The sequence below is a fragment of the Gadus macrocephalus genome, chromosome 18 (assembly GCF_031168955.1).
Source record: "Gadus macrocephalus chromosome 18, ASM3116895v1".
NCBI lineage: Eukaryota > Metazoa > Chordata > Actinopteri > Gadiformes > Gadidae > Gadus > Gadus macrocephalus.
In genome coordinates this window covers 15,144,801-15,172,282 of record NC_082399.1, presented here as the reverse complement: position 1 = coordinate 15,172,282, position 27,482 = coordinate 15,144,801, and the positions used below count along the sequence as shown (strand labels likewise).

At 44.5% G+C, this 27,482-nt stretch overlaps 5 protein-coding genes and 1 long non-coding RNA gene across 7 annotated transcripts in view; 1 reads left to right on the top strand and 5 right to left on the bottom strand.

Moving 5' to 3' along the window:
• Positions 1–27,482, bottom strand: part of LOC132446204 (uncharacterized) — a 139,107-nt gene that overhangs the window by 88,267 nt on the left and 23,358 nt on the right. The gene's annotated exons all lie outside the window — the stretch shown is intronic.
• On the bottom strand, positions 597–5,627 carry LOC132446359 (uncharacterized). 2 transcript variants are annotated; one of them, XM_060036615.1, is made up of 8 exons: positions 3,602–3,791; positions 3,355–3,445; positions 3,010–3,126; positions 2,852–2,927; positions 2,525–2,776; positions 2,054–2,225; positions 1,769–1,917; positions 597–1,668 (listed from the first exon to the last, which is right to left on the bottom strand). In XM_060036615.1, the coding sequence occupies exons 1-8, from the start codon at positions 3,766–3,768 to the stop codon at positions 1,481–1,483; spliced, it is 1,212 nt and encodes a 403-aa protein (XP_059892598.1). In that variant the 5' UTR covers positions 3,769–3,791; the 3' UTR covers positions 597–1,480. The 2 variants fall into 2 exon arrangements, with proteins under 2 accessions (XP_059892598.1, XP_059892599.1); XM_060036616.1 differs by lacking the exons at positions 2,525–2,776; positions 2,852–2,927; positions 3,010–3,126; positions 3,355–3,445; positions 3,602–3,791 and adding exons at positions 4,740–4,881; positions 5,277–5,627.
• LOC132446722 (uncharacterized) lies at positions 8,412–9,864 on the bottom strand. Its single transcript, XM_060037163.1, has 2 exons — positions 9,543–9,864; positions 8,412–9,309 (listed from the first exon to the last, which is right to left on the bottom strand). Exons 1-2 carry the CDS (start codon positions 9,599–9,601, stop codon positions 8,412–8,414), a joined length of 957 nt encoding a protein of 318 aa, XP_059893146.1. The 5' UTR covers positions 9,602–9,864.
• LOC132446716 (uncharacterized) lies at positions 12,204–13,665 on the bottom strand. The gene is made up of 2 exons (XM_060037155.1): positions 13,335–13,665; positions 12,204–13,101 (listed from the first exon to the last, which is right to left on the bottom strand). Exons 1-2 carry the CDS (start codon positions 13,391–13,393, stop codon positions 12,204–12,206), a joined length of 957 nt encoding a protein of 318 aa, XP_059893138.1. The 5' UTR covers positions 13,394–13,665.
• LOC132446700 (uncharacterized) lies at positions 15,991–17,449 on the bottom strand. Its single transcript, XM_060037133.1, has 2 exons — positions 17,127–17,449; positions 15,991–16,893 (listed from the first exon to the last, which is right to left on the bottom strand). Exons 1-2 carry the CDS (start codon positions 17,183–17,185, stop codon positions 15,996–15,998), a joined length of 957 nt encoding a protein of 318 aa, XP_059893116.1. The 5' UTR covers positions 17,186–17,449; the 3' UTR covers positions 15,991–15,995.
• Positions 23,846–27,072, top strand: LOC132446202 (uncharacterized). Its single transcript, XM_060036363.1, has 3 exons — positions 23,846–24,271; positions 24,744–24,922; positions 26,715–27,072. Exons 1-3 carry the CDS (start codon positions 24,118–24,120, stop codon positions 27,054–27,056), a joined length of 675 nt encoding a protein of 224 aa, XP_059892346.1. The 5' UTR covers positions 23,846–24,117; the 3' UTR covers positions 27,057–27,072.

Sequence of the window (27,482 nt, the reverse complement as noted above, 5' to 3'; positions counted from 1 at the left end):
ATGAAAGTCAACGTTTTCTTTATATCTAGTGACAGTGATTATGTCATTGGCTCAGATAAGTACCCTAAACTTAGTCAGAAGATCCAGAAATAGAAGGCATATTATGCCTTCTATTTCTTCTAAATATGGGCTAGCTTGACAGTCCCACCTGTGAACCCCTAGTGTTTATTCTAAGCTTTTACCTTTCTCCGGTGAAAATGTTGTTTGCAAACGTAGCCGACGCCGAGTAGGCTGGTTATGTCTTCAGTGTGATTATTTTTGATAGTGCTAACTCGTTTTCCTCGTGATTGATTGTCATTGAAACTGTCAGGGTACCGCTTACCGGGAGAGCAGTAAGCGTGTCTGTGTCGCTGTGTTTGGCAGGTGTCTGTGTGGGCGGTGTCGTCCCATGGAAACTGTGGTGGAGAGCTTGTGTTGTAGGGAGGTGAGCGCGTTTTGGTCGCTGGTCGAGGAGCTCACCCCGCGGCCAGCAGATGTAACGTGCCTAACGCAGCATCCTGGATTTGAGGCATGCTGCCTGAATCCGTTTGTGCTAGAAAATAGCATACACACACTTCAGGCAGGATCATGGTCCCCTTCAAGCCAGCACGCACGAGTATGTTCATGGTTTATGTTTACTTTACAAATCTTTTTACACTGAGTCATTTGAACCAACAGTTATAGGTGACAGGAGATGTGTTGCATACACAATAAACATGCATAAGAAACAGGCTTAAAATGACGTTTCCAACCTACTTACAGAGTTTTAAACTTAAGAATCTTTCCTACTTATCCCTAGGCAATACCGGTACACTGCGTACAGGCAAGCTATACGCTGGGCTTATGGCGTTTTAGGGAGGAGTATAAGGAAGCCTCTACCCTCTTGTGTGGTTTTAACCATCAGACAGCAATTCCAGAATGATGAACAGACCTATCAGGGCTTTCAATGGCCTTGTTTGGATGAAAATGAATAAAAATAATAGTTATGCTTATTCTGTTGTGATCATTCAATTGCCCTTAAAATGTTATAAAGTACACAGAACACATGCATTTTGGATAAAAAAAAGTTGATTGGCATTGCTTGTAATGGTTACTGAACAAAGACACAGGTTGGAATTAAATCTATATAAAAAAATGGTTAGGCACAAAACATACAAGGAACACTGATGAAGGGCTAGACCCGCAATGTTTAATTCTAATTCTAATTAATTCTGCAATAGTGTAGTCATACCCGAGGGTCAGTTGATGGTTCTCTTTCTCTCACACACACACACACACACACACACACACGCACACTATTTCATGCATGCATACATGCAGTGATACATGCAAAAGCACATCAAGCAGACACAGTGAGCCCAGACAACACCGCACACAGAGGTTGACAAGGCACAGGTAAAATGATTACCAAATTATTTTGAATTATATACAAAGAAATTTCATGCAAATAATAACAACTAAATCATTGGACTTGTCCGTGGAAAAAAATAATAATGTGAAATTAGGTTTTCTTGAAGCGTGACTGCCGGGCTAGGTAGAGGCTGATGGCCTCCTCCTTAGGAATCTGTTCGAAGGATTTGGCGATGGGGGCGGGTGCATCGGAGGACAAATTGGCGCCAACCTCTCGAAGAACCGCGGGTGAATTGGCGTAGCTCTCCCGAAGGGCCTTCATTAATGATGTTGCATAACCTGCAGACATAATAATAATAATATTACTTTATAAAGATCATTGTCACTGATCACTCGTGCGCCATCTCAAAATATGATAGAACTGCCTGACACTGCTTACCGTATGAGGCTGCCTCTTTGATGGGACGCACCACATGGGCACCTTTTCTGAAGCGCGGATACCGCACGCAGTACTTCTCCGTCCCGTCACTTCTCCGTGCTGTCTCGCGATTGGCATTGTGATTATAATGCAGCGCCGCTAAGAGAAGCCTACAAAATAACACATTTGAGAAAACCTTTGAAACTTGGTGTATGACAAAATACTACAATAGGCACGTTAATAGGTACTATTATTACTATAAAAGGCATAATAATTGGCAGTGTTATTCCATTGGATAGCACTGACCTGCTATACATCCCAAGGTATGAAAACCCAGTGTGCTTGGGCGCGAAGTGCAAGATGAGGGAGTGGTAAGCCTCAAGGGAGAAGGTCTGGTGCTGTGGAGACAGCTGACGAACATCTTTCAGCAAGGCAGCCCTCATCATTATGTTCTCCAACTTGACTGCTGCCAATGAGCCTGAAAAGACCAAGACAGGTAGGCAGGGAGGCAGACAGACACACAGACGGAAAACGTACAAATAGACATTAGACAGGAAGATGGATACAGACAGAATTCCTTTTTGAAATGGAAACACATGAAATTGTCCTGCATATGAATTATAGCAAACATAAACAGTAAACAGAATGTTATGAGATTGCCAGGGAATGAAAAAATTATTTCATCACAAAGGTCACATGTCAAAGCATCCAGACAATTACTCAAAGACAGCAACTAAAACAAAACTATGTAGAGCGTGCATAATACCAGTACTGTACCTGGGTCCAGCCACTCTTTGTTGCGCTGATCTTCGTCTAGAGGGCCATGGGCACAACTGGAGAAGGCAGGGGTGTCATGGTCATGGATGTCCTGGATGTGGTTCACTAAACTTCTCCATTTGGCCTCCATGACCGCTGGGTTGCCATCTGGGGTTGAGGCTGCAGTCCAATAGAGGTGATTCACTATAGCTGGCCTCCACAACTGTAGTTGGTCACACTCTTTGGATGCTGCATCCAATGCCTTCCCCAGACCTGTTTTAGAACAAATGGTATTAATTGATATGCACTAACAAAAACTGCTTCAAGGTTCCAACAATGGATACATACTTTTGGCAATGTGCCACACGTCAAAATAATGCTGTGTCCCTTCAGGGATCAGCTCCTCTCTCACCCATTTGGCAACCTAAGGAGAAAAAAAACACTAACATCCAGCTTCAGTGCAATTCAGATATTTACATTCTATATTGCATTTTTATTGTAAATACCTGGCGATGTCGGTCCGTGATCAGCGTTGCCAAATGCAGGTCGTTTCCCCTCAGCAGGCCAACACTGCGCTTGAGCCCTTCAAGCTCACACCATGAGCTGTTGGGGACCTCTGAGCTCTGCAACATGACATAACGGTGTACCGGTAAGTGTAGAATGCTGGTGGTGTTGAAGGAGGCGTTAATGAACCGAAGCGTTGCTGGTCCAGGCATTATGATACACTACTCTAGTTAGGCAATACACAATAAAGCTCTATGCATGGTTGTAGTGGAAAGATGTTATATTAAGATACAATCCTTTTACCAAATTGCAGACTTCATTTCTTTGTCTAATAACATCAGGTTTACCTGAACAAGCTGAACATCCACCACCTTGTTCACTCTGTCCTCTATCAGAGAGTATGACCCATACTTTGCGCAGTGCCCAGGAGAATCTGACCTGGAATTAATTACAATTTATGTTTCAAGTTTTTAAAACCATGGTCTGTAAAGACAATCCACCATGTCAACTGCAAATGCCAACTAAAGCCACCCTACATGATAACAAATAACAAAATCAAAACGTGGAACTGGTCTAGCTCTCACACTGGTTTACCTGCAGTCACCAGCAAGAACTAGCCCGCCATCCATTGCCCGTAGGTCACTAAAATTCTTGGCTTGATCATTCTGCCAGGCCTGAACGATTACAGGGATGGTGTAGCGGCGCTGATGGCGAAAGAAACTGCTGGCACTGATGCACTGCAGGCCAAACAGGGTCAACATTCTTAGTGTCTGTGTGGCCAAACATCCAGCATTGGCTGGTTTTGCCAGAAACGGTGGTAGCCACATGATGCACAGACCTAGATATGTAATAAAATAAAATAAAACATTGTAATCAACAGTATATCAGGATTCAATATAGAGTAAGTACTGTACATTACTGGTCAAAGGTTTCATATTTTCAATGAAACACACATGACCAATACAGTATAACACTCAAATATGATGGCATCACAAACCAGCAGACTTAAGCCAGCCTGGTACATACATTGTAAATTAACTGGCAAGACAGTCAGAGCTATCAGATTGTAATTAGATATTCAGATTTTCTAATCAGATGGCCACGTAAACAAAACTGCATAAACAAAACTGTACCTGCTTGATCTTAACAAAAGTTCCTGTTCCTTCCGACCTCTCACAACAGGCCGGACAGATGGCAAAAAGGCCCATCAGCTCCTCTTGGCAAACAATGAATTTGTCAATGCAACTACAACAACAAAAAATGAGGGGGAGGGGGGCGGTGTCATTCAAACTAACAAAGCATTGAGCATTCAATATGGTCTATGTTGGTTTTCGATTATCTCACTTGTGGTGGGGGTCACACGTGTAAGGTGGCTCCTCATCAAACAATTCCTCCTCATCCATCGGCTCTTCGGGCACCCACGACAAGTCACTGATGACAGTGGCATTATCATCATCATCGTCGTCAACTGTCTGTTCAGGACTAGCGAGGGGAGTGGAGGTTTGTGGGCTGATTGAAGTCTGTGTGCCCACGCTAACCATCTTGGGCTTCAGGTTAACCTGCACAGCTGTGGCAGAGGCAGTAAACATACCCAAACATATGACAATCATGGCAAATCTAAGCGGCTATGTTTTGGTGTAGGCTATGTATTCATTTCATCAATGTGTATGGAAATGTCCTACTTGCAATGTTTTAGACATAATATCTACCCCTTAAAATACCAAAGATTTACCGTGAGACCATCGGGGGGACTTCAAATAACATTGTGTCCCAGCGTCAGAAGTGGAGGAGGGCAAGGGCTGATCCCCAGTATCGACACTCTCCACAGTGTCTACACTGGCCACGGTCTCCTGCTGTGAGGCGTCTGTCAACATCTTGCGAAAACAAATATAAAAAAGTATATTAGTATAAAGTATAGTATATATAAGTATATAAAAAAGAAATCACGGTCACGGTCAAATACAGTATATGTGAAAGAGAACCGTAGCAGTCTAGCACTAACACAAAACGCAAACATACTGTTGTGAAAGCCGCTTGATGATGACGATCACTGATCCAAACACTAGCCATGAAGCTTTCATGACGATATGGACATTTACTTCAGGGCAATTTTGTTTTGGCTCATATTCGTGAATCACGAAATATGCTCTTCTAATGTCAGACTGATCATGCTTGTAGAGAAGGCTGTGTCAAAGGGAACACGGTATGCAAAATACACAGAGCTAGCTAACGCGCAGCTTGTAATTAGCAGCTATAGCATGATGCTTACCGTGGCAATCTCTCGCTTGCGGCAGACGGTGTCTCTCGACCTCGGGACAGGGCAGGCAGAGTGGTTTGCATGCACAGACGGCACGGCGGTAGGAATTAACTTCGCCGTCCTCTTACTCTTTAAACCAAGTGAGACCATCTTGGCATCCCCTGAGTGGTAATCCCCCTCCTTGAAATGCGCGCTGCATATTCTGGAGTACGCGGTAACAGAGCTAGCTGAAAAATCTGCCCGCCTAAACTTGACAAATTGCACCCAGCTTCGGAGAATCCCTTTGTCCTTGGGGAAGCAATGGGCCCTATGTCCACTTTTGCTGGAGTTGTTGCACCCGCCACAAATACAGTAGAAAACCATGTTATCTACTTATATATCCTCTCTCTCTCTCTCTCTCTCTCTCTCTCTCTCTCTCTCTCTCTCTCTCTCTCTCTCTCTCTCTCTCTCTCTCTATATATATATGTTATGTTATGCTATGCTATCCCTCACTATCTATCGATGTTATGCTATTCTATCTATCTATCGATGTTATGCTATTCTATCTATCTATCTATCTATATCTATATATATATCTAGGCTATCTCTATTTATGTATTTACTTATATAATCTGACACTGTCACTCTCTCACTAGCGGCTTCGGCTGTCGTCCAAAAGCGGAGTACCTTACGTGACGTCATGCAATGCATTGTGGGAGAAATAAGAATCATCGCTAACCTGTGGCTAATAACCACTAATATATCACCTACTTTTCCTAATATTTATATTTTGTGATACCCTACAACATCAAATACAATGGATAATTGTTTAAATGTTTATTACCAACTAGAAAATTGCCAGAAAAGAAGAAAATAGAAACCGGCACCATGCCCTTTAAGCACATAAGCTGCCCCCACATAGCCACTAGGAAGCAGGATCGAACACACAAGCTGCATTACCCTCACATAGCCACTAGGAAGTAGGATCGAACACATAAGCTGCAATAACTACTCCAGCCACAGATGGCAGCACCTTTAGGGCCCGTGTCCACCAAAAGCGTTTTTAAAAGACGGAGCGTCGGTCTGCAATGCATTCTCTATGGCAGGACGCGCAAGCAGCGCGCCTTTTAAAAAGCCGCCCGGAGCGTTTAAACGCTCCGGGCGCCTCTCGCTTTTAGACGCGCGCCCCCGTTGAAAAAAGTTGAACTTTTGAAGAAAAGCGCTTCACGTCATCGGCGCTTTTTTTGAACGACCAATCAAAATCGAGGATGAGGCAAGGCTAAAAGTATAAACGGAACTCAAACTGAAACAAACTGAAACATGTCGGACGAAAGCTTGATAACAGCTGTGAGCGAGTGTCCGGTCCTGTACGACCTCACGTTGAAGGCCTACCACGACCTAACAAAACGCAACCAGGCCTGGCGAGACATTTCAGCTATGCTGGGCGTTACAGGTGAGAATTATTAATTAATTATTTATATTATTATCATGTTTATTAATGATATTATCGCATTTAACGATTAGCCGTTAGGTACAAACTGCCATCCGTACTTGGCAGTTAGTATTAACGTTTACATGGCAGTTAGTATTAACGTTAACTTGGCAGTTAGTATTAACGTTACTGATAGGTAGGCTTGATATTAACCTTGTAGGTTGTGTGAATTGCTAATTGTAGAGACATAATCTTGTATCAACAGCTGAAGTGTCCCGGAAGAAATGGAAGTACTTGCGGGATAAATATTTGAGGGAGAGGAAGGCAGAGAGGGACAGGAAGAAAAGTGGGGCCGGTGCCACCTCTTTCAAGAGGTGGAAGTACATGGCGATCATGGGCTTTCTGGAGCGCCATGTGAAGGAGAGGGTATCGTCAAGCAATATGGAGCAGGGAGATTATAGCCAGGAAATAGCACCGGAGATCTTGGCCCTGCTAGCGCCCAGTATGTCTCCCCAACGAGAGGTAGGCCTATAACAAAAGCTAGTAGCCTAAAACATATGCTAAAAACATACCCTAACATACTAGTGTTCTTAAGGTTTTTGTTGGGTGAAGCCAGATGCAGAGATATTTATAAGAATTCACCATTTTAATTTGCACATTTTAAACAAACAAATGTATGCTTTCTTTCACAGGTGGTGGCTCAAAGTGAAGAGGAGATATCTCCTCCCTCTCCCAGCCTATCAGAGTCCGCTGTGGACACCTCTCCTCCATCTCCTCCCACTACCTCGTCCTGTACCTCCACCACCACGCAGGAGACAGCTGGAGCAGCCGCTGTCTGTGTTCCAGCAATCTATCCTGTCCTCCCTCCAAAAAGAAAAGGAGAATACACTGGCTCTGGACGAGGATGAGCATTTTATGCTCAGCCTCGTCCCATCATTGAGGAGGCTGTCGAACCAAAAAAGGGCCCAGGCGCGCATGAGGATGCAGCAGGTCCTTTACGATGTGGAGTTTGGAGAGTAATTCATTTGTAATCCTTTTCTATTTAGATTTAGTTTTAAGATTTAAGATTTTTTTAAATGTGTAAATAAAATTTGTAATCAGTTTCTATTTAGATTTAGTTTAAGCTTTAAGATTTTTTTAAATGTGTAAATAAAATTTGTAATCAGTTTCTATTTAGATTTAGTTTAAGCTTTAAGATTTTTTTAAATGTGTAAATAACATTTGTAATCAGTTTCTATTTAGATTTAGTACAAGCTATAAGAAATGTTTCAAATGTGTACATAATATCTTGGAATCATTTTCTATTTAGATTTAGTACAAGCTATAAGAAATGTTTCAAATGTGTACATAATATCTTGGAATCATTTTCTATTTAGATTTAGTACAAGCTATAAGAAATGTTTCAAATGTGTACATAATATCTTGGAATCATTTTCTATTTAGATTTAGTACAAGCTATAAGAAATGTTTCAAATGTGTACATAATATCTTGGAATCATTTTCTAATGAATCAGTTAATTAAACATTTTAATGCTAAGACAATGTTGTTTTGTTTTCATTACATTAGGTAGTAGATACATAATGAATGCTCTGATGATGATGAAGGTGTTAAAGGTGTGTTTTTGTCTTCAGAAGTAATCCAGCATACAACATGAATGTTAGATTGATTTAAGAAATTTTATTAATAGTTTTGGTTTTTCGCCTTTTTTGATTTAAATATATGCAAAAATTATAAACTAAATTCCATCCTGCCAAGTCACTCGACCAGGCAGAGATGAAAAATAGCGGTTGAAGGTCTCCCTCACTGCGACCGCTTCCCTGGAGGCGTTGTTGCTGCCGACCCTGGGGATGCTCTGCACTGCACCCTGTGATGGCACAGTTGGAATGCGGGGGCCATCCTCTCCCTCACCATCCCATCGCATATAGTTGTGGAGGATACAGGTGGCTTTCACGGCGCTCTCTGCAACCTCTGGAGACACGCCGAGAACCCTCCTGTAGAGCCTCCACTGGTTGGCGAGGATGCCAAAGGCGCACTCCACAATCCTCCGGGCGTGGGACAGCCGAAAATTGAAAATCCTCCGCTCTCCCCCCAGGTTTTGGCCAGGGTAGGGCCGCAGGAGGTTCCTCCGCAGAGGAAAAGCCTCATCCCCAATGAATACATGCGGCTGGGGTCCCAGATGGTCTGCTCCAGGTAGGGGTCGATCAGGTGGAAGGTCCAGGTTCCCCAGCCGCAGAGCAGTGCCAAAGGCCGAAGACGAGAGCGTGCCTCCATCACTGCTCCTGCCGTAGGCCCCCACATCCACGACCCTAAAGCGATAGCGGGCATCCACCACCGCCAGAAGGACGATGGAGAATGCCCCCTTATAATTAAAATACTGGCTGCCAGTAGACGGTGGGGCCTGTATAACCACATGTTTGCCGTCTATGGCGCCGAGGCAGTTGGGGAAGTCTGCCAGCTTCTCGTAGTCCCCAGCTATCTTCCTCCAGTCCTCTGCCCCTGGCACAGGCATGTATGTGGAGACCATACACTGCCATATGGCCTCACACACACTCTTCACGATCCTCGCCACAGTGCAGAACCCCACCCTGTAGCTGAAGGCTATGGACCTGTAGGAGTCTCCAGTTGACAGGTACCTGCAACATAAACAAAGATAGCCTACATTATCTTCAGTTAATTAGAAAACAAAAAAGAACTGCACAGCTGCTAATAAAGGTTTGCCTTCTTATTAATTAAATGAAATGAAAACTTTTAATTAATTTAATTTATTGAATTAATAAGAAGCCAAACCGTTAACTCCTGTTAACTCCTATCGACCTAACGTCAGTTGGTATTTAACGAAAGACACATTTCAGTTCATGCTACTCACCTCAGACAAATGCAAAGCCGTTGGGCGGGACTGATGCTCTCCCTATAATTGGTCTTCATCTTGGCGATGGTCGGCCCAATAAACGTTAACACTCCTTCAAACTGCTGCCGGTTGAGTCTAAAATAGACCTTGAAGCGATCCTCGTCCAGGCGGAGCTCTTGGCACAGCCGGTGATATTCCCCGTACTGCCCCCTGCCACGATTAATACTGTGGACCCACACTCTCCTCCGGGCAACCACGACAGGCGCAGGGGGATCGTCCGCAACCTCCGCTGCCACGGCAAGAAGCGCTATCACTCTCGGATTAATTTCGCAAATTGTAGGAGTAACCAGGACGTTCAGGTGTCAGATGCCATATGATGGAGCCAACAGATAAAAGCTGTGTATCTATGGATACAAGCGATGATGTATTTAATGACGTAAACGAAAAACGCTTCGTGCGTCTTTTTTGAGCGGCGCGCACAAACGCGTTGAAAGCAGTGCACGGAGCGCTCCGTCTTTTAAAAACGCTTTTGGTGGACACAGGCCCTTAGGGCCCGTGTCCACCAAAAGCGTTTTTAAAAGACGGAGCGTCGGTCTGCAATGCATTCTCTATGGCAGGACGCGCAAGCAGCGCGCCTTTTAAAAAGCCGCCCGGAGCGTTTAAACGCTCCGGGCGCCTCTCGCTTTTAGACGCGCGCCCCCGTTGAAAAAAGTTGAACTTTTGAAGAAAAGCGCTTCACGTCATCGGCGCTTTTTTTGAACGACCAATCAAAATCGAGGATGAGGCAAGGCTAAAAGTATAAACGGAACTCAAACTGAAACAAACTGAAACATGTCGGACGAAAGCTTGATAACAGCTGTGAGTGAGTGTCCGGTCCTGTACGACCTCACGTTGAAGGCGTATCACGACCTAACAAAACGCAACCAGGCCTGGCGAGACATTTCAGCTATGCTGGGCGTTACAGGTGAGAATTGTTAATTAATTATTTATATTATTATCATGTTTATTAATGATATTATCGCATTTAACGATTAGCCGTTAGGTACAAACTGCCATCCGTACTTGGCAGTTAGTATTAACGTTTACATGGCAGTTAGTATTAACGTTAACTTGGCAGTTAGTATTAACGTTACTGATAGGTAGGCTTGATATTAACCTTGTAGGTTGTGTGAATTGCTAATTGTAGAGACATAATCTTGTATCAACAGCTGAAGTGTCCCGCAAGAAATGGAAGTACTTGCGGGATAAATATTTGAGGGAGAGGAAGGCAGAGAGGGACAGGAAGAAAAGTGGGGCCGGTGCCACCTCTTTCAAGAGGTGGAAGTACATGGCGATCATGGGCTTCCTGGAGCGCCATGTGAAGGAGAGGGTATCGTCAAGCAATATGGAGCAGGGAGATTATAGCCAGGAAATAGCACCGGAGATCTTGGCCCTGCTAGCGCCCAGTATGTCTCCCCAACGAGAGGTAGGCCTATAACAAAAGCTAGTAGCCTAAAACATATGCTAAAAACATACCCTAACATACTAGTGTTCTTAAGGTTTTTGTTGGGTGAAGCCAGATGCAGAGATATTTATAAGAATTCACCATTTTAATTTGCACATTTTAAACAAACAAATGTATGCTTTCTTTCACAGGTGGTGGCTCAAAGTGAAGAGGAGATATCTCCTCCCTCTCCCAGCCTATCAGAGTCCGCTGTGGACACCTCTCCTCCATCTCCTCCCACTACCTCGTCCTGTACCTCCACCACCACGCAGGAGACAGCTGGAGCAGCCGCTGTCTGTGTTCCAGCAATCTATCCTGTCCTCCCTCCAAAAAGAAAAGGAGAATACACTGGCTCTGGACGAGGATGAGCATTTTATGCTCAGCCTCGTCCCATCATTGAGGAGGCTGTCGAACCAAAAAAGGGCCCAGGCGCGCATGAGGATGCAGCAGGTCCTTTACGATGTGGAGTTTGGAGAGTAATTCATTTGTAATCCTTTTCTATTTAGATTTAGTTTTAAGATTTAAGATTTTTTTAAATGTGTAAATACAATTTGTAATCAGTTTCTATTTAGATTTAGTTTAAGCTTTAAGATTTTTTTAAATGTGTAAATAAAATTTGTAATCAGTTTCTATTTAGATTTAGTTTAAGCTTTAAGATTTTTTTAAATGTGTAAATAACATTTGTAATCAGTTTCTATTTAGATTTAGTACAAGCTATAAGAAATGTTTCAAATGTGTACATAATATCTTGGAATCATTTTCTATTTAGATTTAGTACAAGCTATAAGAAATGTTTCAAATGTGTACATAATATCTTGGAATCATTTTCTATTTAGATTTAGTACAAGCTATAAGAAATGTTTCAAATGTGTACATAATATCTTGGAATCATTTTCTATTTAGATTTAGTACAAGCTATAAGAAATGTTTCAAATGTGTACATAATATCTTGGAATCATTTTCTAATGAATCAGTTAATTAAACATTTTAATGCTAAGACAATGTTGTTTTGTTTTCATTACATTAGGTAGTAGATACATAATGAATGCTCTGATGATGATGAAGGTGTTAAAGGTGTGTTTTTGTCTTCAGAAGTAATCCAGCATACAACATGAATGTTAGATTGATTTAAGAAATTTTATTAATAGTTTTGGTTTTTCGCCTTTTTTGATTTAAATATATGCAAAAATTATAAACTAAATTCCATCCTGCCAAGTCACTCGACCAGGCAGAGATGAAAAATAGCGGTTGAAGGTCTCCCTCACTGCGACCGCTTCCCTGGAGGCGTTGTTGCTGCCGACCCTGGGGATGCTCTGCACTGCACCCTGTGATGGCACAGTTGGAATGCGGGGGCCATCCTCTCCCTCACCATCCCATCGCATATAGTTGTGGAGGATACAGGTGGCTTTCACGGCGCTCTCTGCAACCTCTGGAGACACGCCGAGAACCCTCCTGTAGAGCCTCCACTGGTTGGCGAGGATGCCAAAGGCGCACTCCACAATCCTCCGGGCGTGGGACAGCCGAAAATTGAAAATCCTCCGCTCTCCCCCCAGGTTTTGGCCAGGGTAGGGCCGCAGGAGGTTCCTCCGCAGAGGAAAAGCCTCATCCCCAATGAATACATGCGGCTGGGGTCCCAGATGGTCTGCTCCAGGTAGGGGTCGATCAGGTGGAAGGTCCAGGTTCCCCAGCCGCAGAGCAGTGCCAAAGGCCGAAGACGAGAGCGTGCCTCCATCACTGCTCCTGCCGTAGGCCCCCACATCCACGACCCTAAAGCGATAGCGGGCATCCACCACCGCCAGAAGGACGATGGAGAATGCCCCCTTATAATTAAAATACTGGCTGCCAGTAGACGGTGGGGCCTGTATAACCACATGTTTGCCGTCTATGGCGCCGAGGCAGTTGGGGAAGTCTGCCAGCTTCTCGTAGTCCCCAGCTATCTTCCTCCAGTCCTCTGCCCCTGGCACAGGCATGTATGTGGAGACCATACACTGCCATATGGCCTCACACACACTCTTCACGATCCTCGCCACAGTGCAGAACCCCACCCTGTAGCTGAAGGCTATGGACCTGTAGGAGTCTCCAGTTGACAGGTACCTGCAACATAAACAAAGATAGCCTACATTATCTTCAGTTAATTAGAAAACAAAAAAGAACTGCACAGCTGCTAATAAAGGTTTGCCTTCTTATTAATTAAATGAAATGAAAACTTTTAATTAATTTAATTTATTGAATTAATAAGAAGCCAAACCGTTAACTCCTGTTAACTCCTATCGACCTAACGTCAGTTGGTATTTAACGAAAGACACATTTCAGTTCATGCTACTCACCTCAGACAAATGCAAAGCCGTTGGGCGGGACTGATGCTCTCCCTATAATTGGTCTTCATCTTGGCGATGGTCGGCCCAATAAACGTTAACACTCCTTCAAACTGCTGCCGGTTGAGTCTAAAATAGACCTTGAAGCGATCCTCGTCCAGGCGGAGCTCTTGGCACAGCCGGTGATATTCCCCGTACTGCCCCCTGCCACGATTAATACTGTGGACCCACACTCTCCTCCGGGCAACCACGACAGGCGCAGGGGGATCGTCCGCAACCTCCGCTGCCACGGCAAGAAGCGCTATCACTCTCGGATTAATTTCGCAAATTGTAGGAGTAACCAGGACGTTCAGGTGTCAGATGCCATATGATGGAGCCAACAGATAAAAGCTGTGTATCTATGGATACAAGCGATGATGTATTTAATGACGTAAACGAAAAACGCTTCGTGCGTCTTTTTTGAGCGGCGCGCACAAACGCGTTGAAAGCAGTGCACGGAGCGCTCCGTCTTTTAAAAACGCTTTTGGTGGACACAGGCCCTTAGGGCCCGTGTCCACCAAAAGCGTTTTTAAAAGACGGAGCGTCGGTCTGCAATGCATTCTCTATGGCAGGACGCGCAAGCAGCGCGCCTTTTAAAAAGCCGCCCGGAGCGTTTAAACGCTCCGGGCGCCTCTCGCTTTTAGACGCGCGCCCCCGTTGAAAAAAGTTGAACTTTTGAAGAAAAGCGCTTCACGTCATCGGCGCTTTTTTTGAACGACCAATCAAAATCGAGGATGAGGCAAGGCTAAAAGTATAAACGGAACTCAAACTGAAACAAACTGAAACATGTCGGACGAAAGCTTGATAACAGCTGTGAGTGAGTGTCCGGTCCTGTACGACCTCACGTTGAAGGCGTATCACGACCTAACAAAACGCAACCAGGCCTGGCGAGACATTTCAGCTATGCTGGGCGTTACAGGTGAGAATTGTTAATTAATTATTTATATTATTATCATGTTTATTAATGATATTATCGCATTTAACGATTAGCCGTTAGGTACAAACTGCCATCCGTACTTGGCAGTTAGTATTAACGTTTACATGGCAGTTAGTATTAACGTTAACTTGGCAGTTAGTATTAACGTTACTGATAGGTAGGCTTGATATTAACCTTGTAGGTTGTGTGAATTGCTAATTGTAGAGACATAATCTTGTATCAACAGCTGAAGTGTCCCGCAAGAAATGGAAGTACTTGCGGGATAAATATTTGAGGGAGAGGAAGGCAGAGAGGGACAGGAAGAAAAGTGGGGCCGGTGCCACCTCTTTCAAGAGGTGGAAGTACATGGCGATCATGGGCTTCCTGGAGCGCCATGTGAAGGAGAGGGTATCGTCAAGCAATATGGAGCAGGGAGATTATAGCCAGGAAATAGCACCGGAGATCTTGGCCCTGCTAGCGCCCAGTATGTCTCCCCAACGAGAGGTAGGCCTATAACAAAAGCTAGTAGCCTAAAACATATGCTAAAAACATACCCTAACATACTAGTGTTCTTAAGGTTTTTGTTGGGTGAAGCCAGATGCAGAGATATTTATAAGAATTCACCATTTTAATTTGCACATTTTAAACAAACAAATGTATGCTTTCTTTCACAGGTGGTGGCTCAAAGTGAAGAGGAGATATCTCCTCCCTCTCCCAGCCTATCAGAGTCCGCTGTGGACACCTCTCCTCCATCTCCTCCCACTACCTCGTCCTGTACCTCCACCACCACGCAGGAGACAGCTGGAGCAGCCGCTGTCTGTGTTCCAGCAATCTATCCTGTCCTCCCTCCAAAAAGAAAAGGAGAATACACTGGCTCTGGACGAGGATGAGCATTTTATGCTCAGCCTCGTCCCATCATTGAGGAGGCTGTCGAACCAAAAAAGGGCCCAGGCGCGCATGAGGATGCAGCAGGTCCTTTACGATGTGGAGTTTGGAGAGTAATTCATTTGTAATCCTTTTCTATTTAGATTTAGTTTTAAGATTTAAGATTTTTTTAAATGTGTAAATACAATTTGTAATCAGTTTCTATTTAGATTTAGTTTAAGCTTTAAGATTTTTTTAAATGTGTAAATAAAATTTGTAATCAGTTTCTATTTAGATTTAGTTTAAGCTTTAAGATTTTTTTAAATGTGTAAATAACATTTGTAATCAGTTTCTATTTAGATTTAGTACAAGCTATAAGAAATGTTTCAAATGTGTACATAATATCTTGGAATCATTTTCTATTTAGATTTAGTACAAGCTATAAGAAATGTTTCAAATGTGTACATAATATCTTGGAATCATTTTCTATTTAGATTTAGTACAAGCTATAAGAAATGTTTCAAATGTGTACATAATATCTTGGAATCATTTTCTATTTAGATTTAGTACAAGCTATAAGAAATGTTTCAAATGTGTACATAATATCTTGGAATCATTTTCTAATGAATCAGTTAATTAAACATTTTAATGCTAAGACAATGTTGTTTTGTTTTCATTACATTAGGTAGTAGATACATAATGAATGCTCTGATGATGATGAAGGTGTTAAAGGTGTGTTTTTGTCTTCAGAAGTAATCCAGCATACAACATGAATGTTAGATTGATTTAAGAAATTTTATTAATAGTTTTGGTTTTTCGCCTTTTTTGATTTAAATATATGCAAAAATTATAAACTAAATTCCATCCTGCCAAGTCACTCGACCAGGCAGAGATGAAAAATAGCGGTTGAAGGTCTCCCTCACTGCGACCGCTTCCCTGGAGGCGTTGTTGCTGCCGACCCTGGGGATGCTCTGCACTGCACCCTGTGATGGCACAGTTGGAATGCGGGGGCCATCCTCTCCCTCACCATCCCATCGCATATAGTTGTGGAGGATACAGGTGGCTTTCACGGCGCTCTCTGCAACCTCTGGAGACACGCCGAGAACCCTCCTGTAGAGCCTCCACTGGTTGGCGAGGATGCCAAAGGCGCACTCCACAATCCTCCGGGCGTGGGACAGCCGAAAATTGAAAATCCTCCGCTCTCCCCCCAGGTTTTGGCCAGGGTAGGGCCGCAGGAGGTTCCTCCGCAGAGGAAAAGCCTCATCCCCAATGAATACATGCGGCTGGGGTCCCAGATGGTCTGCTCCAGGTAGGGGTCGATCAGGTGGAAGGTCCAGGTTCCCCAGCCGCAGAGCAGTGCCAAAGGCCGAAGACGAGAGCGTGCCTCCATCACTGCTCCTGCCGTAGGCCCCCACATCCACGACCCTAAAGCGATAGCGGGCATCCACCACCGCCAGAAGGACGATGGAGAATGCCCCCTTATAATTAAAATACTGGCTGCCAGTAGACGGTGGGGCCTGTATAACCACATGTTTGCCGTCTATGGCGCCGAGGCAGTTGGGGAAGTCTGCCAGCTTCTCGTAGTCCCCAGCTATCTTCCTCCAGTCCTCTGCCCCTGGCACAGGCATGTATGTGGAGACCATACACTGCCATATGGCCTCACACACACTCTTCACGATCCTCGCCACAGTGCAGAACCCCACCCTGTAGCTGAAGGCTATGGACCTGTAGGAGTCTCCAGTTGACAGGTACCTGCAACATAAACAAAGATAGCCTACATTATCTTCAGTTAATTAGAAAACAAAAAAGAACTGCACAGCTGCTAATAAAGGTTTGCCTTCTTATTAATTAAATGAAATGAAAACTTTTAATTAATTTAATTTATTGAATTAATAAGAAGCCAAACCGTTAACTCCTGTTAACTCCTATCGACCTAACGTCAGTTGGTATTTAACGAAAGACACATTTCAGTTCATGCTACTCACCTCAGACAAATGCAAAGCCGTTGGGCGGGACTGATGCTCTCCCTATAATTGGTCTTCATCTTGGCGATGGTCGGCCCAATAAACGTTAACACTCCTTCAAACTGCTGCCGGTTGAGTCTAAAATAGACCTTGAAGCGATCCTCGTCCAGGCGGAGCTCTTGGCACAGCCGGTGATATTCCCCGTACTGCCCCCTGCCACGATTAATACTGTGGACCCACACTCTCCTCCGGGCAACCACGACAGGCGCAGGGGGATCGTCCGCAACCTCCGCTGCCACGGCAAGAAGCGCTATCACTCTCGGATTAATTTCGCAAATTGTAGGAGTAACCAGGACGTTCAGGTGTCAGATGCCATATGATGGAGCCAACAGATAAAAGCTGTGTATCTATGGATACAAGCGATGATGTATTTAATGACGTAAACGAAAAACGCTTCGTGCGTCTTTTTTGAGCGGCGCGCACAAACGCGTTGAAAGCAGTGCACGGAGCGCTCCGTCTTTTAAAAACGCTTTTGGTGGACACAGGCCCTTAGGGCCCGTGTCCACCAAAAGCGTTTTTAAAAGACGGAGCGTCGGTCTGCAATGCATTCTCTATGGCAGGACGCGCAAGCAGCGCGCCTTTTAAAAAGCCGCCCGGAGCGTTTAAACGCTCCGGGCGCCTCTCGCTTTTAGACGCGCGCCCCCGTTGAAAAAAGTTGAACTTTTGAAGAAAAGCGCTTCACGTCATCGGCGCTTTTTTTGAACGACCAATCAAAATCGAGGATGAGGCAAGGCTAAAAGTATAAACGGAACTCAAACTGAAACAAACTGAAACATGTCGGACGAAAGCTTGATAACAGCTGTGAGTGAGTGTCCGGTCCTGTACGACCTCACGTTGAAGGCGTATCACGACCTAACAAAACGCAACCAGGCCTGGCGAGACATTTCAGCTATGCTGGGCGTTACAGGTGAGAATTGTTAATTAATTATTTATATTATTATCATGTTTATTAATGATATTATCGCATTTAACGATTAGCCGTTAGGTACAAACTGCCATCCGTACTTGGCAGTTAGTATTAACGTTTACATGGCAGTTAGTATTAACGTTAACTTGGCAGTTAGTATTAACGTTACTGATAGGTAGGCTTGATATTAACCTTGTAGGTTGTGTGAATTGCTAATTGTAGAGACATAATCTTGTATCAACAGCTGAAGTGTCCCGCAAGAAATGGAAGTACTTGCGGGATAAATATTTGAGGGAGAGGAAGGCAGAGAGGGACAGGAAGAAAAGTGGGGCCGGTGCCACCTCTTTCAAGAGGTGGAAGTACATGGCGATCATGGGCTTCCTGGAGCGCCATGTGAAGGAGAGGGTATCGTCTAGTAATATGGAGCATGCAGATTATAGCCAGGAAATAGCACCGGAGATCTTGGCCCTGCTAGCGCCCAGTATGTCTCCCCAACGAGAGGTAGGCCTATAACAAAAGCTAGTAGCCTAAAACATATGCTAAAAACATACCCTAATCTTAAGGTTTTTGTTGGGTGAAGCCAGATGCAGAGATATTTATAAGAATTCACCATTTTAATTTGCACATTTTAAACAAACAAATGTATGCTTTCTTTCACAGGTGGTGGCTCAAAGTGAAGAGGAGATATCTCCTCCCTCTCCCAGCCTATCAGAGTCCGCTGTGGACACCTCTTCTCCATCTCCTCCCACTACCTCTACGGTGACTCTGGTCACACCGCGGCGTCCTGTACCTCCACCACCACGCAGGAGACAGCTGGAGCAGCCGCTGTCTGTGTTCCAGCAATCTATCCTGTCCTCCCTCCAAAATGAAAAGGAGAATACACTGGCTCTGGACGAGGATGAGCATTTTATGCTCAGCCTTGTCCCATCATTGAGGAGGCTGTCAAACCAGAAAAGGGCCCAGGCGCGCATGAGGATGCAGCAGGTCCTTTACGATGTGGAGTTTGGAGAGTAATTCATTTGTAATCATTTTCTATTTAGATTTAGTTTTAAGATTTAAGATTTTTTTAAATGTGTAAATAAAATTTGTAATCAGTTTCTATTTAGATTTAGTTTAAGCTTTAAGATTTTTTTAAATGTGTAAATAAAATTTGTAATCAGTTTCTATTTAGATTTAGTTTAAGCTTTAAGATTTTTTTAAATGTGTAAATAACATTTGTAATCAGTTTCTATTTAGATTTAGTTTAAGCTTTAAAAAAAAAATTAAATGTGTACATAATATCTTGGAATCATTTTCTATTTAGATTTAGTACAAGCTATAAGAAATGTTTCAAATGTGTACATAATATCTTGGAATCATTTTCTATTTAGATTTAGTACAAGCTATAAGAAATGTTTCAAATGTGTACATAATATCTTGGAATCATTTTCTAATGAATCAGTTAATTAAACATTTTAATGCTAAGACAATGTTGTTTTGTTTTCATTACATTAGGTAGTAGATACATAATGAATGCTCTGATGATGATGAAGGTGTTAAAGGTGTGTTTTTGTCTTCAGAAGTAATCCAGCATACAACATGAATGTTAGATTGATTTAAGAAATTGTATTATTAGTTTTGGTTTTTCGCCTTTTTTGATTTAAATATATACAAAAATTATAAACTTAATTCCATCCTGCCAAGTCACTCGACCAGGCAGAGATGAAAAATAGCAAATGCAAAGCCGTTGGGCGGGACTGATGCTCTCCCTATAATTGGTGTTCATCTTGGCGATGGTCGGCCCAATAAATGTTAAAACTCCTTCAAACTGCTGCCGGTTGAGTCTGAAATAGACCTTGAAGCGATCCTCGTCCAGGCGGAGCTCTTGACACAGCCAGTGGTATTCCCCGTACTGCCCCCTACCACGATTAATACTGTGGACCCACACTGTCCTCCGGGCAACCACGACAGGCGCAGGGGGATCGTCCGCAACCTCCGCTGCCACGGCAAGAAGCGCTATTAATCTTCGATTCATTTCGCAAATTGTAGGAGTAACCAGAGAGGACGTTCGGGTGTCGGATGCCATATGATGGAGCCAACAGATAGAAGCTGTGTATCTATGGATACAAGCGATGACGCGTATTTAATGACGTAAACGAAAAACGCTTTGTGCGTCTTTTTTTGAGCGGCGCGCACAAATGCGTTGAAAGCAGTTCACGGAGAACTCCGCCTTTTAAAAAGGCTTTTGGTGGACACGGGCCCAGATATAGGTGAGCGCCGGCGGACGTTCTGCTCCCAATAAACAGCTTTTCTTCAGCTATTTAAAGGGCAATGAGGCGACACTTAAAAGGCTGTTCTGCAAGCAGGTGTTCATACATTGAGAAATAATTTTTGAAAGGTTGAATATTTATTTGAAAAAATTTGGGAAGGTGTACATTTACACCATTGCAATGAATTTTTCTGAACCGACTTTTCAGAGATTTGACCACACAGGCGCAAGCTTTGAATCACGTAATTATTGGCAGTGTTCTATCGCGCATTCGGTTTGAAACTCCTGACAGTCAAAGGTCTGAAATCATTGATCTGCAAAAAGGGGGGCGGGACCATTTGGCTCTAAACCTATTGGTTGTGTTGTATTTTAAGCACATAAGCTGCCCCCACATAGCCACTAGGAAGCAGGATCGAACACACAAGCTGCATTACCCTCACATAGCCACTAGGAAGTAGGATCGAACGCATAAGCTGCAATAACTACTCCAGCCACAGATGGCAGCACCATTAGACAGGTGAGGAGGGCGGAGCCAAGACGTCACACAGGCAACTCCCACTTGATACTAACCAGAGTGAGATTGGAGGGCAGAGAATCATAGGCGGACCCGCAGAGAGCCTCGGGCCTAAGCCCCGGGGCTCGAAGTAGTTCTACGGTATTTTCTCTCCACGCGTGATAGATACAATTCCCTCACTTTTGCTTCACAGTTACCATACCGAAATACTTTAACAAATAAAGTGAGTTAAAAGCAACCTGGATGGGACTACTTTCTTCAAGAACGCGACAGTTGCTCTCTGCTGACGAACATTCCAAGAGTGGGAGTGGGGCCGCCGCCCCACTCGCAAAGACCAGCTGACGGCCAAGGCGCATCAGTGTATGACGAAGCAAGAGGCTGTTATGAATAACATCGGCCTGCTGGCACATGACATCTCCACCATGGCGGCTGACCCTCAAGGCCAATTTCCACCGGAATCGGCACGGAAGCGCCACGGCAGCGAAGCGGCTGTGTTCCGTACTGCAATCCCCACTGGAAGCGGCACGGACACGTTCCGACAGATGGCTCAAGACGTGAATAATTATAATAAGTATTCATACAATATTATTCACGAGTTATATTGAAACCATATATATTATAATATACATTATAATATATATATATACATAGGCCTACCTTATAATCAACCATACACATGACATAACCCATTAAATACGGTAGACCTATGATTTCTAGATGTCATGGCAACGTCCACTCGCGACACTGGACTTGCGAGGCATCGACGCAGACTTTCATTTCTTCTTTGCCACTGATTAGCTATTGATACCATACCATAGATAGACTGTATAATATATAAATACCCTGTGAATTGCATAGGGATCGATGTGAGCTCATGAATATTCATGCGCAAAGGCAAACTGATTGGCTGTAGTCGTGTTCTGAGACACGGCAGCGAACCGGCAATTTTCAGAAATAGAAGAGACAAGTATCGTAAACGAAGTGCCGGTTTGGGGACGGTTCCGTGCCGTGCCGGTGCCGTATCCATTGGAATAGCTTACGTTCACTTGAATGGTTTCTATTATTTTCGGCGAGCGATTCGCTGCCGTGCCGCTTCCGTGCCGATTCCAGTGGAAATTGGCCTTCATCGTCTGGCCAAACGGGTAGTCGACGTGGCGCAAACTGCCGGTGTCATCCCCTGCCTCTGCTCGACCGGTGCGGTGGAAGCGGCCCGGACGACGGCATGGCAGCCATACAGAGGAACCTGTGGCTGCAGCAGACCCCGGGCATCCCTGAGCCAACGAGGCGACAGTTGCTGGAGTGCCCAATCAGCCCGGACGGTCTGTTCGGGGCCCGTCTTTCATCTATGGTGGGTGAAATGCAGGCTGCTTCCGAGGAGGCAGAGAAATTCCGGAGACACTTCTCCGGCCCTCCACCTCAGCAGCAGCGCTCCACTCCGGGCTCCCGTCGCCGCAATAGGCCTCCGACAGCCACTGTCACGGCGCCGCCGGCAGCTCCTCCTCCTGGCCCCCCGGCTTACCAACCTCGCCCGGCTTACCAGCCCCACCCGCCTCCATCCCAGGCTGCGGCGAGCAGCCAGCAAAGGCCCCTTGCAGCGGGCTCATGGGGCTATGTCCCGCCCCACAAGCGCCGGCGAAGAAAATTACAGGGCGAGGGAGAAGCGTGTGACAGCGAGAAAACTGCTTTTTTAAGAGCCACCCACCTCTTTCTCCCCACACCCCAATTAACGCCGGAGCCATTCGGCCCAGCCATAACCGTTTCACACGCATAATCCACCACATATACTGTAGGCAGGCCGTCAATAAACCTTGTTTTATTGATCGAGCCAGCCCTACGTTACTTTACCCTCGTGGCGGGACGGATACTTCCACGTCGCAGTGATCCCCAAACACAGGAAATTCCTGCGTTTCTCATTTCTGGGGTCACACTACCAGTCCAACCGCCTCCCGTCCGGCAACAGGAATGAGAGTAGTGTTCTACTTAGATGATCTACTTTTGCTGGCTCGCTCCAAGGAGGAAGCAGCTATTCAGACAAGAAAGCTGGCATTTCACCTGTCAAATTTAGGCTTCGCCAAAAATTGGAAAAAATGCTTCCCCCTCCCCTCACGGAGTGTGATGTGTTTGGGGGTAGAGCTGGATTCAGCTGTAATGAGAGCACGGCTCTCACAGCAGAGGATGAAGACGCTGTGGTCTCTCCTCCGCCGCTGTTCCCCGGGCAGCGTCGTGACAGCCCTCTCTGTCATGAGGTTGCTGGGCATAATGTCAGCCGCTGAAACGGTGGTGCCGCTGGGGCTGCTTCACATGAGGCGGCTGCAGAGATGCCTTTCTCGCCTGCGCATCGACCCGGTGCGCCAACGGCGGAGCAAAGTGACCATTCCCCGATAAGTGGGCCCCGATTTGACCCACTTGGGCGATCCCCGAACCCTCACGTGAGGAGTGCCGTTGGGCAGAGCGACATCACACATCTCAATGTACACGGATGCTTCTCTGTCGGGCTGGGGAGGAACATGTGGGTTTCACGTGCCGGAATGGCATACCAGTTTCAATGAACTGCTGAAGGAACATCCCAACCTTGGCTCTTGTCTCAAGAGGATAGACCTCGTCTTCTTCATCAGCTGACTCAGTCGGCCAGATGATGTGATCAATCATGACCTAGTTCCTCCAAATCATTCTTATCTGCTGAGTAAGTCTGTTTGCACGCACTTTTTTTTGTATATTAATGTTCAATGGCACTAAAGGATAATCTGATTTGATCAGGACACAGTACATCTCAGGAAGAAGAAAGCAATATACAGTAACATAAATAAAAAATATTTACACAATAAAAAAAAGGTTTTTGATAGAGTAGTTCCACAGGAGTATAGCAACTCATAATCTCCATGGAGAGTACCATTATATACGTAGATAGAGTACCCATTGTAAACTTAAACTTTATTGATTTGTACCTACATCAGTTAAAAAATAAATGTTTCTCAAGTCTGGCATTTGTTACATATTTTAAGCACATAAAGCCCAGTTCAGACCAAAGATTCACCTTGCAACGGCTTGCAACGAGACGGTTTTAGAACGTCGCAGGGGCGGTGTGAACGGGTCGTTGCAAGCCGTTGCAAGGAGTTGCAAGGCGTCGCCAGAGATTGAACATGTCAAATCGCAAGGTCCAGTTTTAGAACGCGGCGATTTAACTATTCCTCTTCAGCCAATCACAGCACAGAACAACTTGTACGTCACGGCCTTACTCCGTCCCGGTACCGTACTGTCCACTCCAGCATAAAAAGATCCGAAGATGGCAGACTTCTGGTCCGAGGAGAGGGAGGAGAAATTAATTCGGTTGTTGGAGGATCAACCTGTGTTATACGATGTTGCCAGCAAGGGGTACAGCAACAGGGACAGCAAGAGGAGAGCCTGTTGTGAGATTGCGGTGGCAATTGGTGTATCCGGTAAGGAGGCGATACTTTGTTTTTCTTTTCTGTTACTTTTTCCTTTCCTTGTTTCCTGTTTTTATTTTCGTTTCATAAAGGCATAGCTTAGGCTGTAGGCCTAATATATAGGTTTAATAAACACAAGTTGTAGATGCTAACGGTATTTATCTTTGTTTCTGAAGAACGATTGTAGATAACGATTGTAGATAACGTTAGGCTCGAGCTGATTTAGTTATTTTAACGGGACCAACGGTTCCCAACGGTATCTCAGTATCTTTATATTTTTTCTATATGTATGTTTCCTGTGTAAAAACAAGGGACTAAAAATGCCTATTGGAAAGCGGGTAGACTTAATAAATAAATATTTACTGCTGGTAATAGGCCTACTCCATCCGCTAATGCTTTGTGGGGTCAAAGGTGTTTGTAAAATAGTCTTTAGTTTAAAATGTGCGATGTTTTTTTGCTAACATTAGGCTACTGTCTTTTTCAGAAAAAGAGGTAGGCAAGAAAATCCACTCCCTCAGGACTCAGTACAACCGGTACAGCAAGGCACCAGCTTCGGGGAGTGCCGGTGGGAGAACTGGCAGGCAGGACTGGGTACTCAGGAGGTACTCTTTCCTGGAGCCATATATAAGGAAGAGAGCTTCTTCGTCCAACGTGGATGAAAAGGTATTGTGGCATCCCGCCACGTGGTCCTCGGCCTGGACGGGCCCGGGGTACCGTGGAGGACGGGGTGTACCACCCCCACCCACCAGCCGGCGATGGAGAGCAGCCCTTTCGGCACCCCAATCAGGGTGATTGGGGGACACCTGGCCGAAAGCACCGGAGCCATCTTAAAAGGAGGACCAGCACAGCACAGCACGGCTCGGGAGACCAGGAACAAGGACGTAGGAAGCGCTCTGGTCCACGAGCGGCTAGAGGCTCACGGAGACCCTAGAGACCGCGTCTTCATTGTATGATTTAAGTTGTCTGCAATAAATGCCTGCCATGGCTAAAAACCCTACGCCAAGCGAGTTTTGTCAGTGGAACCCGGCTCATTTGGGTAGCGGGTTACCACAGTATTTATTTAAAGTAAAACTTATCACACATATTAATTAACATTAACACATATATGGGCCTAGGTATCAAGAGTAGGCTAGAGTTACTGTGTCTTGTCATTCTTCACTACATCTGCATTGGAGTAAAAAGCTGGAGTTTACAGTTTGTTTAAATTACCCGTTGTTGGATACATTGCATTTCCTGTTAGTTAAATTTCAGTTATATCTGTCTTTGTTTACAATCGGCTCAACTACAACTTGGAGATGGATAATAGAATAGGCTACATACAACTATATACAATTGATCTGGGCTGGAATATGAAATATAAAACAATTTAATATAATACAGCTTGATTATTAATTACACCCACACACATGATTAAATTTTGTCCCACTGCCATGCTACAGCACCAGCGTCTGAGCACATGTAATTGCAGAGGATGTCTGTTCCTCTTAGCCTGCAGAGTGGTGTTTGTGCTGCGTGGTAGTGCAGCCTGGGCAAGGGTTGGACCATGTTCACCAGGGCCATCCCGCTCGCTGGGAAGCTGGGTGTAGCCATCACCACACTGGTCACGTAGGACATTGTGCAGCACGGTGCAGGCGAGGACAATCTTGTCCACAGTCTCTGGCTGCAGGTGGATTTTTGTGTTGAAGACACGCCAGCGGTTTGCTAGTGTGCCAAAGGCATTTTCCACCACCCTCCGTGCTCTTGAAAGCCTGTAATTAGAGATATAATGGTATTATTTCTTCCTAGTAAGATAGTCATTACCAACATTTTAAACGTTGTTTTGTTAAAATGTGCTGAATTGTTCAAAAAGTACTGAAAGCAACTAAATAGGCCTGTTTTTATGATTTTTAGAAGGATGAAAAATTCGACCACTATTGTCATTGAAACCGTTAATTGTTATATCCCCTACCGGTAATTGAAAATCCTCTGCTCCTTGGTGAGGCCGTGGCTAGAGTAGGGCTTCAGGATATACTCCTTGAGCGGGAAAGCCTCATCAGCCACTATGGTGTAGGGTGAGAGCAGCTCTGTACCAGAAAGTGGTGCAGGGTCGGGGATGTTGGCTGTCTTCTGCTCAAGGGACTGCTGGAGTGAGCAGCCCCTGAAAACCCCACCATCAGACACCCTGCCGTTGCACCCCACATCCACATAAAGGAAGCGGTAGTTGCTGTCCACCAGGGCCATCAACACAACTGAGAAGCTATGTTTATAGTTATAAAAAGTAGACCCTGAGGATGGTGGAGGGATAATTGAGATGTGTTTCCCATCCAAGGCACCAAGGCAGTTAGGAAATTGCCACTGGTCCTGGAATCCCTTTGCCACCTTCTTCCACTCCTCTGTGGTGTTGGGGCACTGAAAAACAAAGATAATTTTTTTAATAATGTGTCATTTGTATTGATCTATTATTTTTCTTTTACAGATTGTTGAAAGAGAGAGTGATGACGTGGAGGGACTGGACGAGGAAGAGGACGTGGAAGTAGAGGAGAGCAGTGAACCTGAGGGACAAGGCAGCACCTGCCTTGTCCCTCAGGTTCAGAAGGTCGCAGGCAGTAAAAGAAAGAGGCAAACAGAAAAGCAAGAAGATGAGGTCCTAAGTGCCGTTGGCAATTTTCTGCGAAACAGGACAGAACAGAGGGAGGAGGACACAATGTCAATCTTTTGTAAGAACCTCGAGATGAAAATGAGGCGAATCAAGGACCCAAATATTTTATTAGATTTAGAGCACCAGCTGGAGGAAGGGCTGCTACCAGGCTTCACTTAAAGATAGAGACAACCAAGCCCCCCCCCACCCAAGCCTCTCACACCTACCCTTACCCTTATTACCCCCAAACATATCAGTCACTTTGAATTCGGCCATTATATATTAACCTCTAAATTTGTTTCATTAATTTTTAGATATTTAATTGGTTATTGCAAATTTGAATCGCCCCTTCTCTTACCTTCGCCTCATTTTCATCTCGAGGTTCTGATTTTATGGATTTTTGTATATATTTGATATAGGCTATATATTTATATGTATATATATTATATTTTGTACATATTTGCTTCGCTTGTCTATGTTTTACTGAAACTTCTGATTATTTAAACTAATAACATATGTATAATAAATAATTGATTTTTATTTGTCTATTTTGTCTATAAATTATTAACATTTGATCTAAACTGTATCTTATGCTGAACATTATTA

What these genes read in the sequence shown, in the direction of transcription:
- LOC132446359 (XM_060036615.1), bottom strand. Translation starts at nt 3,768, where the DNA reads ATGTTGACCCTGTTTGGCCTGCAGTGCATCAGTGCCAGCAGTTTCTTT. An exon ending in TACCTTGGGATGTATAGCAG is followed by an intron (nt 1,918 to 2,053) that starts GTCAGTGCTATC and finishes GTTATTTTGTAG; the next exon opens with GCTTCTCTTAGCGGCGCTGC. An exon ending in CAAAGAGGCAGCCTCATACG is followed by an intron (nt 1,669 to 1,768) that starts GTAAGCAGTGTC and finishes TTATGTCTGCAG; the next exon opens with GTTATGCAACATCATTAATG.
- LOC132446722 (XM_060037163.1), bottom strand. Translation starts at nt 9,601, where the DNA reads ATGAAGACCAATTATAGGGAGAGCATCAGTCCCGCCCAACGGCTTTGC. An exon ending in CGGCTTTGCATTTGTCTGAG is followed by an intron (nt 9,310 to 9,542) that starts GTGAGTAGCATG and finishes TTTATGTTGCAG; the next exon opens with GTACCTGTCAACTGGAGACT.
- LOC132446716 (XM_060037155.1), bottom strand. Translation starts at nt 13,393, where the DNA reads ATGAAGACCAATTATAGGGAGAGCATCAGTCCCGCCCAACGGCTTTGC. An exon ending in CGGCTTTGCATTTGTCTGAG is followed by an intron (nt 13,102 to 13,334) that starts GTGAGTAGCATG and finishes TTTATGTTGCAG; the next exon opens with GTACCTGTCAACTGGAGACT.
- LOC132446700 (XM_060037133.1), bottom strand. Translation starts at nt 17,185, where the DNA reads ATGAAGACCAATTATAGGGAGAGCATCAGTCCCGCCCAACGGCTTTGC. An exon ending in CGGCTTTGCATTTGTCTGAG is followed by an intron (nt 16,894 to 17,126) that starts GTGAGTAGCATG and finishes TTTATGTTGCAG; the next exon opens with GTACCTGTCAACTGGAGACT.
- LOC132446202 (XM_060036363.1), top strand. Translation starts at nt 24,118, where the DNA reads ATGGCAGACTTCTGGTCCGAGGAGAGGGAGGAGAAATTAATTCGGTTG. An exon ending in GGTGGCAATTGGTGTATCCG is followed by an intron (nt 24,272 to 24,743) that starts GTAAGGAGGCGA and finishes TGTCTTTTTCAG; the next exon opens with AAAAAGAGGTAGGCAAGAAA. An exon ending in CGTCCAACGTGGATGAAAAG is followed by an intron (nt 24,923 to 26,714) that starts GTATTGTGGCAT and finishes TTTCTTTTACAG; the next exon opens with ATTGTTGAAAGAGAGAGTGA.